The following is a 19,374-nucleotide window of genomic DNA, read 5'->3' as shown; positions in this document are numbered from 1 at the left end:
CCACAGCAGCAGACGCACATTCATGACGTCCGCTGGCGCATCATAAACACGTCGGATAGTGAAAGTGCAGTCGGATTCTCTAAAGTACCGCTGTCTCTTCTCCTAAGTCCTTTTGAATTCTCCTATCCACTATCCCTAAAGGCCCTGTCACACTGTCCCGAAATTGACACCCGATGGACACACGAATATGGAATTGTGAATTTCGCACGAAGATGGCCCCGAACCACACACGAAGGCAACATTTACATTACATTTAAGACATACAACTGCAATGAAAGTAACAAAAACAATTATGTTAAAGTACTATGATACTGTACTGATATCTTCAGACTTTGTTCTTTACTTTATCCGTCTTTATATGTAGAAGATATTACGTTTTCTCCGTAATGTTGTTTCCATAACAACAACAATTTCCTGTCAACTGTCCTTCAAAATAATATATTATATCCTTTTTAGTTTCACAGAACAGAAATTGGGTTATTTACATAATATATTTACATGATTTTGTTGTGCAATAAAACAACCCGATGGACACACGATAAAGGAAATGTTCAAATTCGGCTGTGATCGTAGCAACATCGGGCCGTTCGTGAGGGCATCTTAAGCCATCGTATGACCGCTGGCGGAGTTTCTCAGGCTCCGGCAGCAACTTCGTGAGCGGAGGCAAAATCTTTGGCATGCCAAAAAATTGCCGAAGGACCTTGCGAAGGTTCATTTTCGTGTTGAATTAGTGTGTCAATTTTGCCCTTCGTAAGGCCATCGTGAGGGCATCTTGTTATCCTCGGTGCCATCGGGCATTCGCCCCGATCAGAGTGAGTGTGAATGCACCGATGATAACACGAAGATGACACGATTTGACAAGATGCCCTCACGAGTGCCTTACGAAGTTGCCGCTCACGAAGTTGCTGCCGGAGCCTGAGAAACTCCACCGGCGGTCATACGATGGCTTAGATGCCCTCACGAATGGCCCGATGTTGCTACGATCACAGCCGAATTTGAACATTTCCTTTATCGTGTGTCCATCGGGTGTCCATTTCGGGACAGTGTGACAGGGCCTTTAACCCCGTGACGTTTCACTCAGAGGTCAAGGAATAGATGATAGGGTTAGAATTTAGGAGCTGATTTTTGGATTATCCGACCGCAACCTGGAAGTGGTTCTGGAAAGTACCACGGTTAATGCAAATATTTATTTAGAGTAGGCGTTATTTTGAAAATACCATTGAGCTCGTCATCATCAGAGTCAGAGAAGACGTAGTCCACGAGGAACGCAGCCATCTCAGAGCGCAGGGAGTCTGAGGGCAGGAGGACCAGCGTCTGGAGGGCGGGCGCCGAGCAGACCGAAGTCTGACTGTACAGGAGCAGCAGGTCGCACAGCAGCTCGAACGCCTGCGGAGGAAAGGACCATTTTATATAAGAAATCTCTGAAAAGACAGACAGGTAAGCACGTCAGCGCTTACAAAAAGGTCACCAGCACTTTGTCTGAGGAGTCTTTTTGTGTCTTTGTGTAAAGGAGGGCTCGAGGACAAATACGTCTACCTGTTTTGACAGGAATGTTGTCAGAATATAAGAGCATAAAAGAAAAAATAACCTTTTCCCCAAGCAACAAGCCAATAACATACAGTCTTAGTGTGCAAGGCCACGATCAGTTCACTGTTTCGAGGAGTGTCTGGTTCCCTTCAAATTAAATTACACAATGAAGGAACGGTAATCCGTTACAGTTAGTGAAGGACATTTGAATTACTAATCAAATTGTTGGTAATTACAAAGTGGTTGCATCTATATTTATAATTTTCTGTGAAAATATAAGATTACATTCGTTCTGGTGGCATATTTCCAGGCAATGCTGGTCACCAATGTCGTGCAACGCCATCGGCTTTCCATCTGTATTACCGAGTTTTAACCATTTATTGGAAAAAAAGTAATTATTATACAGTTAAATGACTTGTTTCATTTGAACAGGGCAACTAGTTATCTGTAATGCATAACAGGAGACATAATTAACATTGTCCCACTGAGGTCACATGGGTCGACGTTTCTCACCTGATCTCTGATCTCCGTCTGGTTCAGAGACAGACACATCTCACACACTTTGCAGAACGAGCGCATCTCCTTCTTCAGACGCTTTAATTCCTCCTGGAGCAGAAGGTGAGCAGATCTCAGTTCAGATTATTACATTTCTATATGTCTGTGTGCAGGACAGGATGAGGGGCAAGAAGAGTTAACCAATATGGATTTAAGACTGTGGCAATAAAATATGATGATTACCAAAGTCCACGTAATGCTTTATAAAGATCGTCTATTTGTCATTCAACAAAAGGGTCACAGTATAGAGTGCCACAGTGACGCGTCCTAAAACCCGGAAGTAAACTCCTTTCGGTTCCTTCGACAAAAACGCAATGCAATTTGGAACATAGCTCGAAATAAGGTCTGTGGTTGACACACATTTAAGAGAAGGATCACGTTTTGTTCAGCCGGAGAATATCCACATGTCTCCCCTACTTTTATAATTTTTTAAACATAAATCTAGTCGCCAGAAGCAAAATGCTAACGTTATGCTATAAGCGAACTACAGCAGGGTCGCTGCTTCAACGTCACGCCAACTTAAGATCCATATTAAAAAATACAGATTCAAAAGTGTACAAGTTGAAGCGTTTGTTTTAAGTTTGCAGGAGGCAGGTACTTGCTCTCAAGCAGAACACGGGGGAAAACCAACTTGGCGGGAGTGTTTATGTGTTCGGTGCAATGACGTAAAACGGCCTCGACAACTTCTGTAGTCCTATTCAGCCACTTGTTAACTCAGACACGTAAACTCTTCAAAGATCACCAGCGGGTCACTGCTGATGTATTTAATGTCGTAGAACAAAACGTGATCCGTCTCTTAAATGTGTTTCAACCACAGACCTTGTTTCCAGCTATTTTCCAAAATCCTATGGAGAAATTGTATTGCTTTCTGGCGAAGGAACCGGAAGTGGCAAAGTGCTTCCGGGTTTTAGGACTCTTCACTGTGGCACTCTATAAGATAAGGTAAGAAGTACTTTATTGATCCCAATTTGGGAAATGTTTGTGTTGCAGCAGCAGAAAAAGACAAGGCATTGTACAATAAAAATAAAAGACTAGAAATAAACAAGAAAGTAGAAAATATACATGTTGATTCTTGATGATGGATAAAGGAAAGAAAAAACTATTTTTGCTACAAGTGCTGTCGTCCTGTTGTCAAACTAGACATTGATAAAGTGATGAGTCACAAATTAAAGTCACCATAATTTCAGCTTCTGTTCTAGCCTACAAGAGTGTGTGTATGTGTGTGTGTGAAGAACCTGCCAAACTGTGCTGCTATTAATACATGAAAGACAAAATGCAACACAAGGAGGAGATAGCATGCGTTTTCTCGAACTCTGGTTTATGTAAACACCCAAATCAATAATAATAATCTCATAATGTGTGAGAAAGTGAGAGAAATACTGTAAAAAAAAGAAGTTACAATTAGCTCAAGAGAGGAGGACAAATAATTAATTAATTAAAAGAAACAGAATGAAAAAGTGTGAACCAGTGGGAAATAAATGTCTGAGTGTCATCGTGGGCTTGGAAACGCAACAGATTGTTGTGTTAATTGCCTGCTGTCTGTGCAGCCGGTGACTTGTTGAACAACACAGACGAGAGGAGCTCCACAAACACACAGAAAGGACACACTGAGGGTTTGCTCTGATCGAGAGCAGGTAGGAAGGAGCCAAGGTGTGTGTGTGTGTGTGAGAAAGACTGAGAGAAGGTCAAACTATTTTTAAGCGTCTTATAAAAGGGTGAATGCAATGTCGGAGAAAAGAAACATTGCTGCAGAAGAACACCTCAGCTGGAGTTGAGTTGACTGCGTTCATTTTAGCCCACATCAGGTTAAAGGCAGCACACTTCAGAGCCGGCACCATGAGCTGAAATCAGACAAAAATAATTCAATTTGTTTAGATTTTGTACAATGCATGGCTGCACAACATGTAATGTCAACTTGCCTGATAAACACCTCCGGAAAGACTGCGGTATTACAGGATTTGTTTTAAAAGAATACTAGTAGAAAATGCCCTTTAAAATGTAGATATTTTTGTCATGTGTGTGCATTACAAATTCAGAGCTGAAAATGTCCTGATTAAAATGTTTGAACCTACACACTTAGTTCAGCCCAACTATAGAGAGGCGAAGTCCCGCCCATCTACTTCTGACCCATGGGACCTTATTTCGGAAAAATTATGTATTGAAGTCAATGGGGAGAGAGATTATCTTTCGATCCCGTTTGAATTGTGACACGAATTACACACAAAAATTATTTCCATGTCAAAAAAGTCACAGTTTGTCGTAAAACTGTTGAAATATAAGACTATGAAAAATACGCAACTAGAAAGACTACAAATCCCAGAATCCCGGTCCCGCATGCTGGCTCGTACGGAACCGACTAACTCCCCTTGTGTGTATGTACAGCTCTAAACGTGCCCAGACTTGGAGTGATTTTCACCTGATTCTGAAAGAAAGAAGTGAAATGTGCTAACGTGACGGCCGTCTTGGTGTGTGGTGCGAGGCGGGAGATGTAGTTCATTGAGCGGTTTCACACAAAAAAAAGTGTTACTTCACAGTTTTACGACATTTTTATTTTTTTGACTTGCAAAATTATCTTTTCAATTGACAAACATCATATGTGTAATTCGTGGCACAATTCAAACGGGATCCAAAGATAACTTTTCTCTCGCCATTGACTTCAATACATAATTTTTCCGAAACAAGGTCCCATGGAGCTCCCCCGGAAAGGGAGGGACTTCGCCTCTCTATAATGTTCTGTACGATAGTTATACAACGTGGAGCAGTTTCAGAGGCGGCTGAAATGCATGTAATTCTAATAAAATGCCTCGTTTGAAAGGTTATCAAAAGGCTCTCTCTAGAATATAAAATGATCCGACCCTATCACAAACCTCTTTGTCGAGGTCTCTGGACTCAATCCTACTCTTCAGAAGCTCAAGGCAAGGGTCGAACAGCTTCCAGACTGTCGTGTCCTTGGCACTGCGCAACAAATAAACAAAAATGCACACACACACTTCTGTGTAAGAAATAACATGTACTCCTGCTGCCATGTTTATCATAAACACACACACTTACCTGCTCAGTGCTGCAATCCTCTTCAGAGTAGTGGCTGCACTGTAGACGCTATCGTCATCTGCAGTGCCCTGAGTACAGAAACACACTCACTGTTCAGAGAACCCATGCTCATCAACCCTTTCTTTCAGTCCAACTACGAAAACAACGTGCTGACCTGAAACCATACATTTATTTTTTGAAATTGCATGTGTTTGGGAAGAAGCGAGCATACAATTAGATAAATGAGATTTGGATTATAGATTTTGAACGGATGTTTTGATATGGTTTTGCTGTTCTTTAACATGACCCAATTTTAGTTTTTTTAATTCTTTATTTATAGTTTAGGCATGCCAAATAAAAAAATGCTCTTCCAAGAACGCAAGGTGACGTGGGGTAAACAGTTGTTAAACAAATGGTCATTTTGTAGGAGTAGTATTCCTTTACATTACATTTTGCTGACGCTTTTATCCAAAGCGACTTACACAAAGTGCATTCGACCAAGAAGATACAAACTTGAAGAAAACAGAATCATAAAGTACATCAGGTTTCATAGAGCCAAAACATTTCAAGTACTACTCAACTAGCTTTAGATAAGCCAGTCCTTTATTAGTATATAAGTGCTTTGTTAATAGTTCTATCGCTCGAAGTGGAGTCGAAAGAGATGAGTTTTCAGTCAGTGCCGGAAGGTGTGTAAGCTATCTGCTGTCCTGATGTCAATGGGGAGCTCATTCCACCATTTTGGAGCCAGGATAGCAAACCCACGTGTTTTTGCTGATGGGAACTTGGGTCCCCCTCGCAGTGCGGGTGCAGCGAGCTGTTTGGCTGACGCAGAGCGGAGTGCACGTGCTGTATGGTTTAACCATGTCCTGGATGTAGGAAGGGCCAGATCCATACACAGCATGGTACGCAAGCTGTCAGTTGTTATATATAATGGTTTCTAAGCCTTTGTCATTTGTATACGACAAAGACCTAGTTGTCCTGGCATAGTTTAATTGAATATAGTTGGTGGGCATGACTTTATCCAATAACAACATACTAATAAACACCAAGTATGTGCATGTTTAACCTGCTCCTTTTGCCTGTATAGAGCTCCACTGACACACACTCTCACCTGCAGCAGGTCGCTCAGGTAGGAGCTGAAGCACTCGGTCAGGCCGTCCAGCAGCTGGCTGAAGGCCAGGTGAGAGCGGGAGGAGAAGGTGTAGCTGTCGGCACAGAGGGCGCTGAACAGGGTGGCGCAAGCCTGCAGCACAGTGACCGCCGTGTGCTTCTCCACGATCCCACACAACTGAAACAGCAGCTGGTCCAGATGCTGGGAGGAGATCCATAGAGAACTGGTTAACTAGTAGTACTTTAAAATAAGATTTAGTAGTATTAAAACATGGGGACGGGGTCATTTTCAATGGATTATTCTTCACTCCTACCTTCTCCAGCCGCGGCACGCTGTTGTACATCTCCAGGTTAAAGTAGAGGGGAGCTTTGAGAAGGAGAGTCACAATCGCTGCATCTGCTGAGTACTGCAGCCCAGGGAGAGAGGAGAGAAACACTGGCTTTACATCAACAAAGAAAATAAGAAATACTGCTTCTCTATACTTGGCATAGACATTTTACCTTCACTCACAATGAAATGAGGTAGCAATATACAAGTCGGGAGGGTAACACTGTTTTTTTTCAGATACAAGTACAAATGAGCTTTTACAAAATGTAGTCAACTGCCTAATCCAATTCTCACAATATTGAAATAATCTAACTTGATGACTTTAAGTTTGATTACCTTATTAACAAATATGCAAATGTTGAAATATCAATAGAATTACATTTGGATATTTCGGTAGTTTAAAAAAAAAAAAAAAGTATTTCGTAATGAATTTTAAATAGTTATCCTACTAAAAGTAAATGAAACACTACTCATACACTCATTGTTTCCGTCTTTTCTATCCTTATTACATAATGCTGTTCCATATATTCCCTTACATTCCAAAGTATATTTATATATAGACCTATGGTGAAGGCAATACTGTGCAACTGTTTCGTGCAGGACACTGTGTAATATGTAAGAAATGTAACGGTATAATATCAATAGCCTCGAGCGTACCTTGGCCAGCAGCTGTGGCAGTAACGGGATGAAGTGCATGGTGAGGCGCCTCCTGTCATGCTCCTGGGCTTTCTTATCCTTCATACTGAGAAGCTGATCCCACATCAGACACAACAGTCACAAGCCAGCAATTCAACCATATGTGAGGAAAGAAACATTGAGAAATTGATTAAATGTGTGTGTGCTTCCTGTGTTCAAAGTAATGTGACCATACATTTCCAGTAAAGTTCAAACAATTATAAATGAAAAGGATATACTTTTTATGAAACTGTAATATATGCAACTTTCTATCCTAATAAAAGTTACTTAAACTAGATAACGATATCACGATAAGCACTCATTTTTGATAAGACATGAACAGATGAACACAGTGTCACAAAGTTGCGTATAGAAGCTTTAAAACTTTTTGTATGATGGTTACATTTGAAGTAAAAACAAAGACATTTCTCTCGCCCACTAACTTGACTGTTCCAGATTAGACACAAACTACAGGGTTTATTATGCATGTGTTTGGGTGTCACCACCTTCTTGCTCTGAGTCCTCCCAACAGGGGGGCTCGCCTGTGCTGCCTGTCTGAGGGCGCATATCATCAGCTCTACGAGAGCCCCCTCCTCCTCGTACATCAGACCTGAAAACACACACAGATGAACAGAAGTGAGAGGATGACAGCTGATGAGGCACCATGCAGCGAGGGAGCAGCACATGGAAACAACTTAAGGCCCTGACACACCAAACTGACACCAAAGAACACGTCCCAATGGACCCGATTGTTGTGTCGCCTCACGTCTCCTGCGTCTTGGCCAAAAAGTCGCACTGGAACACACCGCAAAGACTTCAGTAGCACGTTCGCACTGCGCATGCGTGAGTGGCAATAACTCTCCTTACCAGCAAGTGGCGGTAGTGTGTATTCTTAACCAGTTAAGCTCGACGGCCCTGACGGCAGGGGGAAAAATGCAACATCTTGCAAGAAACAGCGTCTGAGGGTTTCTTAACATTTAACAAACTATGAATGTGTCATACTCACTTAACGGGAAGAAACTCAGCTATCAGACGATATTAACCATTTTTAGCTAAACGAAACACAATGGTAATAACAAAGGCTCTGAATTAGCCCTGAGCGAAAAAATGCTGACGCACTAAGCACAGAACTCACTGTAAAATACCCTTATTAATTATCGGATCCGCACAAGCAAGATATCGATTAGCAAGCTGAGATTCCACAGATTCCAGAAATATAAGTATCATCACTGAGCGATCAAAATTCACAGCATGGGAAACAATCCCAGATATCACACCACGTAGCTTTACGGAGCAAACACGGGACATTGTCTTACCTTTGCTGTTGTTCTGATCAAAAGTTGTGTTCAATGGCATTAAAACGATAACAACGCTGCTGAAGGTTAATCCAGTGTGTCTGTGTCACTTTCAAATGATTACTGATAATCCATCATTCCAAGGCTGAAGTCGAATAGTCCATTTAGCTTAGGAACCTTCCTAAAGGAGTGAAATGACCCGGAAGTCCCTCAGTGGCAGCCATGATAAGTGCCGTTCGAATTCTCTAGAATGATAGGAAAGGAGGTTTCAAACTTCCTTTATAACCTCCTTTAGCTTAGGAACCACTGAACCTCCCTAACCGACAGGAGAAGCGAAAATGCTGCCCCACAATGCCTTGCAGCCGCAGCATTTGCCGTCACACAACAGTCGGCCGTTCACGGAAACAACCGATTATGACGGAGAAATTATATCATGAAAGTTACGGTGCTTATTAAGCTTTTTAAAACATAGGTGGTAAGTTGCCAAAGTGCTTTTTTCTGAACGTTCATCAGTATTATAATCAAAGAGAGAAATATGAACGTTAGTTTTTACTGAAATTATCAAATAAAGTCAACATTTCAGTCTTTACTGAGCTGTGTGGGGTTTGTTCAACTTTTAAAAGATGTTTGAATGGTGATATACACAGTGATAGATGTTAAGGACTAACGTTTATAATAAATACATCTGTATTGATTTTCATACAATCTTTGGGATCATTAGTATTAATGTGGACCGGAGGGAGAGGGCGACGAGCATAAGTTTCACTTTCCTTTTTTATTTCAATTCCAACTTTGGTCCTGAAGAATATGTTTCTCTGTTGTCCACGTTCATAAAGCAAAGCAGCAGCATCAGAGCACGGGGCAGAGTCTCTAGATGAGTTTACAGTAGTCCCTCGTTCTCATTAAACATCCATGTTGTAGTCCGCTGTATAGAAAACTGTGGTTTCCATGGTTTCCCCACAGCAGCAGACGCACATTCAGGACGTCCGCTGGCGCATTATAAACACGTCGGATAGTGAAAGTGCAGTCGGATTCTCTAAAGTACCGCAGTCTCTTCTCCTAAGTCCTTTTGGATTCTCCTATCCACTATCCCTTAACCCCGTGACGTTTCACTCAGAGGTCAAGGAATAGACGATAGGGTTAGAATTTAGGAGCTGATTTTTAAACTATCCGACTGCAGCCCATGTCAATAACGGAGTTTTCATATTAGCTGCTACGATAGCTACTAGAGTGTATGACAGCTTCCGGTTTTGGGCATTCTGGCTACGCATCACTCATTCACCAATGGGTAATGTTTAGATGGATTTTAGGAACTTCCTCTCGATTCTATTGGCTCTAACGGTTAAAAAGAGATGTCAATCATCAAATATACCGAGGTGGGCCAGAGATAGGTCAAATCCACCCAAATGACCCCAGAAGTGTTTTTTGTGCTAAATCTCTCTTAAAAAGGTCAAATTTCACTTGTTTTGCATCAATCTTGATACAGGGTACTTATTATATGTTATAGTTTGGATTCTTAAAGCTTTTAGTCTCCGATTCCATCATTCAAGGGTGGTTTTCACTATAAGTAATGGGTTTGTTTTAGGACTGACACAATCATTTACATTGAACACATTTTTACTGTGTTCAATCTGAATTTACTTTAAAATAAAAAAAATTCTATATTGATTCTGACTTTTCTACATCCAACACACAGGCGTATCATTGCTTTGAGAAAAAAGATTATTAATTCACTTCTTTTTAGAAGTTTCGCTTCTCATGCACTGATTCGCTAAGCTGAACAGCCAATCAGAGTGATTTATTTTGCCGACAGACTTGAATCGGGAGCGGAAGGTGTCGGCACGGCCGAAAAGACACGACGGTGCTGGACACACCAATCTGAGTAGGGCGACAGGACTCTCATCGACGGCCGAAATTAGCTTGGTGTGTCCCGGCCTTTACTGAGATATAACATGAGTTATATACATTTAAATTGATTATCTTTATTCACAGACTGCTTTTAAAGGTCGAGTTGATTCAGTAGTTTCACCTGATTAATCAATGCGGTCACACTTTTCTATTCAACATACATTTATCTTATGAATAATTTAAATTACAACCAATACTTGCCCTCTTTTGAAAACGTCAACTATTGTCATGGTATAAGAGTGTATTTATGATTCTAGTCAAACAAAACATACCACAACCATATTTCAGTTTTTATTACGGCATGTCTAAATAAATCAATAAAAAACAAGCTTTAAATGATTTTTCATTTTGGAACTGCTCATTTAGAAATAGTTGTAGTAGTACATTGCTGATTACAGAATGGTTTAAACGCACATGAAGCCTAAACCTGTTCCAATAACTCAATAAATATTTATGATTTTAAATATGTATTAATAATGAGTATGAAGCTATACTGGCATTATAATGTGCATGAAGCCACCAATGTTAGGGCTTTGATGGAACATTTCTCCAGAGGGTCCCATGGCAGGCTACTTTATTCCCATTGGCTGGACTTCATATCCTTGTAGAAATCCTCACTGAGCTCTATCTCTGCTGCAGCTCAGACTGAGGTCTGTTGTTCCTCACCAGACTCCTTCAGCAGAACCGTGGTCATGGTCTCCCAGTCTCTCAGCTCAGCTTTCGCCACGCCCCACAGACTGTCCACCAGGTACGCCCCGTGCTCGTGGAACTGTCAGGGGGAGAAGGGACATTGTTTTAGATTAACTCTAAAAACGTACTTTTAATACCCAGCTGCAAAACACTTATCTGCTTCTGAACAATTATAGAGAGGCGAAGTCCCTCCCTTTCCGGGGGAGCTCCATGGGACCTTATTTAGGAAAAATTATGTATTGAAGTCAATGGCGAGAGAAAGATTATCTATCGATCCCGTTTGAATTGTGCCACGAATTACACATATGATGTTTGTCAATTTAAAAGATAATTTTGCAAGTACATTTTTTTTTCTTTCGTAAAACTGTGAAGTAACACTTTTTTTTGTGTGAAACCGCTCCATGAATTACATCTCCCGCCTCGCACCACACACCAAGACCGCCGTCACGTTGGCACATTTCACTTCTTTCTTTCAGAATGAGGCGAAAAGTATTGAACGAGGTGAAAATCACTCCAAGTCTGGGCACGTTGAGAGCTGTACATACACACAAGGGGAGTTAGTCGGTTCCGTAAGAGCCAGCATGCGGGACCAGGATTCTGGGATTTGTAGTCTTTCTAGTTGCGTATTTTTCATAGTCTTATATTTCAACAGTTTTACGACAAACTGTGACTTTTTTGACATGGAAATGATTTTTTAAGATTGACAAACATCATATGTGTAATTCGTGGCACAATTCAAACGGGATCGAAAGATAATCTTTCTCTCCCCATTGACTTCAATACATAATTTTTCCGAAATAAGGTCCCATGGGTCGGAAGTAGATGGGCGGGACTTGGCCTCTCTATGGCATTTACTTTACCCATGACACATGGATAGTTTGCAGTTCAAACGCATAAAAACATGTACTGCGTCATGCAGAGACTTTCAGAATACAGACTTCTGAGACGTGGCATGCATTAACCGAGAGCTGCAGACTTGAGAATTGGCCACGAGTTACAAAAATTGGTCTTGCGAATCGACTCATTGCTGTGAGACTTGGCTTACTCCTGACGTTTTTTTTTACATGAGTGTTGTTTTACTGTTTCTTCTGTAAAATGTCCTGCTAAGCCTGGTGGATAAATGTAGTCGTCCATAGGGAACTCAAAATAAAACATGGATTTGCCAGAGAATTAATCTTATTGCGTGACTTTAGAGCGTTTCCCAGGGGCAAGTTTTATAAGGGTTTTAAAGACCAAAAGTTGACCTAACTGAACCACGGTTTTGTGTTAAGGTGAACAAGGATTTGGATTACATGTTTCTATAGGATTTGAACAGTACTTTTAATCAGAAAACATGATTGGAAAGATGGAAATGAGGGCAGAAAGAGACACTACCTCACTCTGCATGTAGAAGGAGATGAGGATTTGAAGGAGGTCTGCATTTCCACTTGTACCATTCACCTGGTTCTCACTGCCAATCACATTTTTCAGCCTGACAGACAAACACACAAAATATTTACATCAACCAAAAATAAAGAACTGGCATGGGAACATTGCTCACTGATTTAAGGCAGATGCTTAGTTACAAAGGGAAGTATACATATGTGAGCTGCTCCATCGAAATCAGTCGCATTGACCCAAGACACATTTTGAGTTGTATATACTGTTGGAAAGAGGAGATTCCTAGCTTTCTAATGATACCAGGATGGTTGTTGTACTCCACATATTAAGCAAAATATGTCACATGATATAATGACTGTCACCGAGTCCTCATTTTGAGAAAAAGGCAAAGTTTCCTCTTCTCTGGAATCCATCGATCTGATTGATTATTAGCCAATGATCAAAATACTACGGAGGGAAAATATTTTCGTTTGGATTACTGGTCTGAGGGAAGCTCGCGAGTGTGTGTATACGTGTGTGTTTGTACAATTTTGCATTTGTGTGTATTGTGTTTGTTTCCCGGGGAAAACACTCACAAGAAACACCGGCTGTTGTTGTGCCTGCTGTGACGTCAAGTTACTCCGTTCTCCGCTTGTAATTATGCCGTCACAAGCTTCAAAGTTGTATTTATCATCTGAATTTGCCGAAACAAGTTTAATATTCTGAAAGCCAAGACTTTGTTTATTTGAAATCAGATGAAAACAAACTGTAACGGACCCTGCCGTGTTATCTATGATCACTATACGCCTTACATTCATCATTTTAGCCGGAGGGAGGGGGAGCGGCGCAGCGGAAGAGCAGATTGCGAGTGAGAGGTGGCTGTCATCTTCCCTTTACAAGCTTTAAACATGTATTTATCGTGTGACTTTGGAAATAAAAGTATCATATTCTGAAAGTCAAGAATTTGTTTATTTAAAATCAAACAAAACACACGCAAATCCACGTTCATTTTGAAATGAGCCGTTGCGACTTCCGACTGATTTCGATAGAGCGGGTCACATATGTGTTTTACACTGCTTGTAACATGTAGTATGTATCAAGGTCATGAAAGACATCTAATGATTTGATTTGGCGGAATGTCTTTGATAAAAAAATCAATCAACAAATAGAAATTGAAACATATCTGTCCACTACAGGAAGAGCCACACCACTAGGGATGCAATTTCCTTGGCAAATTCCAGTTTCTATTCTTTTTCATTTGTATTATTTATGACCTGCCACTTCCAATTTTCTTTCTATAGCTATAAGACAGCATCACATATTTTCTACCACGGAGAAGCCAACAACAGAGAGTCAACTATTTATTATCTATCTAGAGCAATGTATTTGTTTAAACCAAACCATAAATGAATGAGGAATATTGTAAAGGTGTGAGAGTTGCAAAATGTGTTGCTAGTCCTAAAAAGATGCTAAGAGAAAGACGCATCACTTAGGCAGAAAGTCCACACGTTAGCAACCCAGTTGTGTGTGTTGCTATGACAATAGGTGGTTGCTGTCTGCACCGGTGTGTTTGTGTGCAACGTAAAACCATTATGTGGGACAGGACATATGTGGGAATTTAAGACAATGGTAACAATTGACGGCAGATTAGCTGACAATCAACCGGTTTGAATCAAGCCCCCAGGAAGTGCGCCGGACTCTGAGGAAAATATTCATGGTGTCCAAACGGCGGTACTGCAACATCCGTATCAGTCCGTGATGTCCCTGGGCCCGGAAATACTCTTTCCCATTGACTAACATTGACTCTTACAGTCAGGCATGATGGGTAATCTGTGACGTTTCGCTCTCAAAGGTTGGGCCATTTTGTCTTCAAGCACCAATGAGCAGCTCTCATAGGAAAGAACGAGACCCCGCCTCCGACGCTGTATCCCGTTCTTATTATACATCCATGGTTTGAATCAGTATTATCTTTATGCTTCTCTACTCTACAAATGTTCTAAAACAGTCTGAAAGTTTGCAGAAAGGAAACATGAAAATGTACTTGTTGAAGAGGAAGACGCCAGCGGCAGACGCCAGGCCTCGGTTTGAAGCGTAGACCAGCGGATAGATGTGTCCGCACTCCTCCTCTCTCAGACCACCCTCTGTGCTCCTGCATATGTGCACATACAACTCTTACTGGACAATGTAAAACACAAGGTTAAAAACCGACATTGTTTTGCCTCTTGTCTAAAAGTGTTTCAGTTTTATTTCAACAGGTATTTAACACAGTACACTATGCTATTTATATAACCTTTATTAACAATCAGTAGGATTTTTCCATACATTTCATAATCACATTGTCTTCTCTTTCAGTTATCTACATCTAAGTTGTGAGTGGAGTCAGTGGTGGGAGATGTTGGCCAATCACACTGTGATTCATCCACATGTACGACAAAGAGTGTTATCACACCTATGAGTAACCATTTCACTTCTATTGTCGAGAAACTGGACCTGGAAGGAGGACAACCAGGATCTATTTGCAGTATTTGGGATTTTCATCTCACATTTCTAAGTGAGAATTTGGTATAAAAAGATTCTTATTCAGGCACTTTCATGTATCAAAGACCAACTGAATCAAATAACTGGATAACATTATAACTAATTATATTAATATCATTTGTTTTAATAAAGCACAAAACAATCCAAGCAAAAAGAGGGAAATAGTAAAAAACTTGCAATATTTGGTTTGTTTTGATCTATGCCAGTTAAGTTCCTGTAATGTATGTTGCAGATAAAGGTGAATCCTTCAGAGAGAGAGAGAGAGAGAGAGAGAGAGAGAGAGAGAGAGACCGTTTCTCAATGTCGAGTATACCTGCTGCAGAGCCATTTCAAGTATACTACGTAATTGAGTGGCCCCGAATGCTGGGCATTTAACATGCATTTAAACAGTCTTTCCGTTTACGCACCCAACTGGGATGATGACCAATTCTTTATTAACCTTTTTGCTAAAATCCCGAACGCAGACAATCACCGCATAATCATGGGGCAGATTACCTCAAACCCTGTCCATGGCATCCATCTCTCTACTATTGAAGAAGGATAACGATCCTACTCTTTGTGGCAGCTACAGACCAATTTCCCTCCTAAATGTTGATTGTAAAATACTGGCTAAAATTTTGTCCCTCCGCCTCCAACTCGTGATACCTTCTATAGTTCCGCTTGACCAAACAGGCTTTATGATAGGGAGACACTCTTTCTTCAATACCAGGAGGCTACTTAATGTTATTTTCTCGCCCCCGTACAATGTCCCCGAAGGCATAGTTTCACTCGATGCGGAAAAAGCTTTTGATAGGGTGGAGTGGAGCTACTTGTTCTTCATTTTAGAAAAGTTTGGCTTTGACTCCAAATTTATTTCTTGGATTAAGCTTTTATACGCCTCCCCTTCTGCATCGGCAAACACTTATGGCATTCAATAGTCTGCCTTCCCTCTCCAACGTGGGACACGCCAGGGCTGCCCGCTTTCTCCCCTATTGTTTAATTTAGCCATCGAGCCTCTAGCTATATGGCTCAGAGGCCACAATGGGTTTGAGGGCATCACAAACGTTCCCTTCACGCGGATGACCTTCTCCTATACGTTTCCAATCCTGTGTCCTCTCTCCCTCCTATATTGTCAATCCTTGAGCAGTTTGGTCGTTTATCAGGCTACAAATTAAATCTCCAAAAGAGCGAACTATTTTTTGTCAACCAACTGGCGAAGACACTCCCCCCAACCGCTTTTCCCTTTAATATTGCATCAGACGGCTTCAGATACTTGGGGGTATCCATCACCAGCTCCTTTAAAGATCTGTTTCCCAAACATTTTCAACCACTCTTAGCTAAATGCAAATCGGATCTATCTAGGTGGTCTTCCCTTACCTTATCCCTGGTTGGCCGTGTCAATCTTATTAAAATGGTAATTCTGCCGAAATTCTTATATCTCTTCCAGAATATCCCAATTTGCATCAATACATCTTTTTTCACCAGTCTTGACAGTCAACTAAATGCGTTCATTTGGGATGACAAACCCGCCCGTCTTAAAAAATCAATTCTTCAGCTCCCCAAGTCGGAGGGCGGCTTGGCACTCCCGAACTTCCGTCACTACTACTGGGCCTCTAATATTAACCGACTCCTTTACTGGACTGGCCCCAAGACTCCTAACTCCAGCCCACCATGGGTTCACATGGAGATCTCCTCCTCCTCTAGCTCCTTACGGCCCCTACACACGGCGGCGTGCGCTGCCGCTTCAACGCTTCTGCCCATTCACTTTGAATGGGGTGACGTCACGATTCGCCGAACTGCATTGTGGGAGCAAAGCTTAGCTTCTCTCGAGGTGCTCGCTGCAAAAGTAGAGCAATGTTCTACTTTTGCCGCCTCGACGTAGGCGTCAGCCAATCAAATCCCTCGTATGTAAATCTGACAGTACAAGCAGTAGCCAATCAAACCGGGTGTATGTTGGGAGAGCCAGACCGCAGTTATTTCCCATATGTCAACAAAAGGAGGAGAAAATGATCGTGGCGGTAGGGAACATACAGGGATACAAACCGGAGGAGCCAGGCATGGGGGGAGGTGGCAGAGACAGTGGGGGGAACTGGTAAGTTTTCGCTTGTTTGGGGAGTTTATATCCAGTGTATTTCGTTTGAATGGACAGCTAGCAAGCATAGACAGTATATTTAGCCAGCATGGATGTAGCATGAATGCTTTGCTTTGTATGTCCGGGGCGGGACATTCATGTGGTTGGTTGTTGGTCGGGCTGCTCGCGTTGATTCCCCAAGCTCAAGACACGCCCACCGCCAACGCACGCCGCCGTGTGTAGGGGCCGTTACGGTACGTCCACACAGCAGCTTCAGAAGAAACTTCCACCGCTTCCAACGCTTCTCTGCCCATTGACTTTGAATGGGGATGACGTCACTTTGCCATGCTTTTCGCCGAACTGCATTGTGGGGGAGCGAAGCGAAGATTTCCAGGATGTCCAGGATTCCAAAGTTGAGCAATGTTCAACTTTTGAAGCTGAGCTGGAAGCGCCAGCCAATCAAACACGTTTATGCAAATCTGACAGTAGAAGCGCTAGCCAATCAAACTGCGTGTAAGCAGGGAGAACCAGACCGCAGTTCATTTCCTCATATTCCAAACGAGAAATTACGGTAGCAAATCACCCGGTTCTTTACGACCAGAACTATTACCGGGATACAAACCGGAGGAACCAGGCATGGAGGGAGGTGGCAGAGACAGTGGGTGAAACTGGTAGGTTTTCGCCTGTTTGGGGAGTTTATATATATATATTGCTCGCGAAAATCCCCGGGGTTTTTTGCTTTGTATGTCGGGGGCGGGAGATTCATGTGATTGGTTGTTGGTCGCATTGCTCGCAAAAAATCCCCAAGCTGTCAGACACGCCCAGCTCCAAGATTTTCAAGATTTTTGAAAAGCTGCTGTGTGGACGTACCGTTACACTCTGTGATTTGCTCCCAACTCCCCGTAATGACGCACACAATCTCAGTCAACCCAATTGTTACCAGTACTATTAAGATTTGGTTTCAATTCAGAAGGCAACATGGCTTACACAGAGCCTCAATCCCCGATTCTAAATAATCACTCATTCTCTCCATCCTGCTCGGAACCCACCTTCCGAATGTGGGCCGCCAACGGGCTTGTCACAATCAGTAGTATTTACAAGGATGGGGTTTTCTCTGACTTTGCATCCTTGTCAGCCAAATATCACCTGCCAAACAGTCATCTTTTCCGCTTCTTCCAAATTAGGCATTTTGCTCAAAAGCAATTTCCCCATTTTCCCAACCGCCCCCCCCTGAGTCAGGAATTGACCAGTTTCTCACCCTTGATTGTGACCAAAAAAGGCTGGTATCTACTATTTATGGGAAACTTGCCTCCTTTGACCTAGCCTCTACTACATCTATAAAAGAGTCCTGGGAGGGTGAGTTGGGTGTAGACATATCTGACAGTAAGTGGAGGGACATTCTTTGTTTGGGACAAACCTCACCTATCTGTGCTAGGCATGGTCTAATGCAGTGTAAGGTGCTCCACAGGGCTCACTTTACCAATGCTCAACTAGCCAAAAATATTTCCTCTTAGAAGCGATGCCTGTAACAGATGCAAGCAATCTCCTGCCAAGCACACACATATGTCTTGGTCATGCCCCAGCCTGAATGCCTTCTGGTCTAGTATTTTCAAAACCCTTGAGCAGGCCCTTAACACACCCATACCCCGTAACCCTCTAACTGCCTTGTTTGGCGTCCCCGCAACACAGAACATGCCCACCACGACCCAGCGGGTCATCGCCTTCACAACCCTGCTGGCCAGGCGTTCCATTCTTCTTAAGTGGAAGCACGTCTCCCCACCCACACATGACAGGTGGATACAGGAACTATTACAGTGTACTAATCTCGAAAATATACGATTTTCACTACAAGGATCCCTGACACTCTTTCATAAGACCTGGACTCCCTTACTGCTGCTAATCAATGACCTTACAATCAACCCTGATGCTGATAAGGTGTGAGTGAACCCGGTGGGGGGGGGGGGGGAGAGACCTTCACTTCCCCCTTTCCTTATCTCCCTAATACATTCACCATTACTTTTTTTGTCTTCTGTTTCCTCATGTAACTTGCAGTACCGTTATTTCCCTGGTATTTATTTTTTACTGACTATTAACATGAAGAAGCATCTGTATTTGTATGTAATTTTCAGTTATTGGTCTTTGTATTTCATGTAATTTCTACCCTTTTTTTGTCTTTCTTTTTTTGATGCTGGTGTTTTATGTTTTGTAACTTTTTGATTTATGTCTTGTTTATAATGTGATCATAGCCCATAGGGGTGAGGTAACTATTTAATTTTCCTACAGACCATCTTCTATACATGTGTACCTAC

The 19,374-nt window shown here is 42.0% G+C and overlaps 1 protein-coding gene across 1 annotated transcript in view; it reads right to left on the bottom strand.

The window, feature by feature from the left end:
- LOC117454067 (cohesin subunit SA-1-like) overlaps positions 1-19,374 on the bottom strand; it is a 51,865-nt gene that overhangs the window by 8,894 nt on the left and 23,597 nt on the right. Inside the window, exons 11-22 of the mRNA XM_034093144.2 lie at positions 14,519-14,626; positions 12,493-12,589; positions 11,095-11,197; positions 7,732-7,835; positions 7,208-7,300; positions 6,537-6,629; positions 6,224-6,424; positions 5,134-5,201; positions 4,950-5,037; positions 3,843-3,923; positions 2,041-2,133; positions 1,218-1,386 (exon numbers count right to left, since the gene is read on the bottom strand). Coding sequence (XP_033949035.1) covers positions 1,218-1,386; positions 2,041-2,133; positions 3,843-3,923; positions 4,950-5,037; positions 5,134-5,201; positions 6,224-6,424; positions 6,537-6,629; positions 7,208-7,300; positions 7,732-7,835; positions 11,095-11,197; positions 12,493-12,589; positions 14,519-14,626 — 1,298 coding nt within the window. The remainder of the gene's footprint in view (positions 1-1,217; positions 1,387-2,040; positions 2,134-3,842; positions 3,924-4,949; positions 5,038-5,133; positions 5,202-6,223; positions 6,425-6,536; positions 6,630-7,207; positions 7,301-7,731; positions 7,836-11,094; positions 11,198-12,492; positions 12,590-14,518; positions 14,627-19,374) is intronic.

The sequence above is a fragment of the Pseudochaenichthys georgianus genome, chromosome 10, assembly GCF_902827115.2.
Source record: "Pseudochaenichthys georgianus chromosome 10, fPseGeo1.2, whole genome shotgun sequence".
Classification (NCBI taxonomy): domain Eukaryota; kingdom Metazoa; phylum Chordata; class Actinopteri; order Perciformes; family Channichthyidae; genus Pseudochaenichthys; species Pseudochaenichthys georgianus.
The sequence above is the reverse complement of the archived record's forward strand: the minus strand, read 5'-3'. Positions and strand labels throughout refer to the sequence as shown.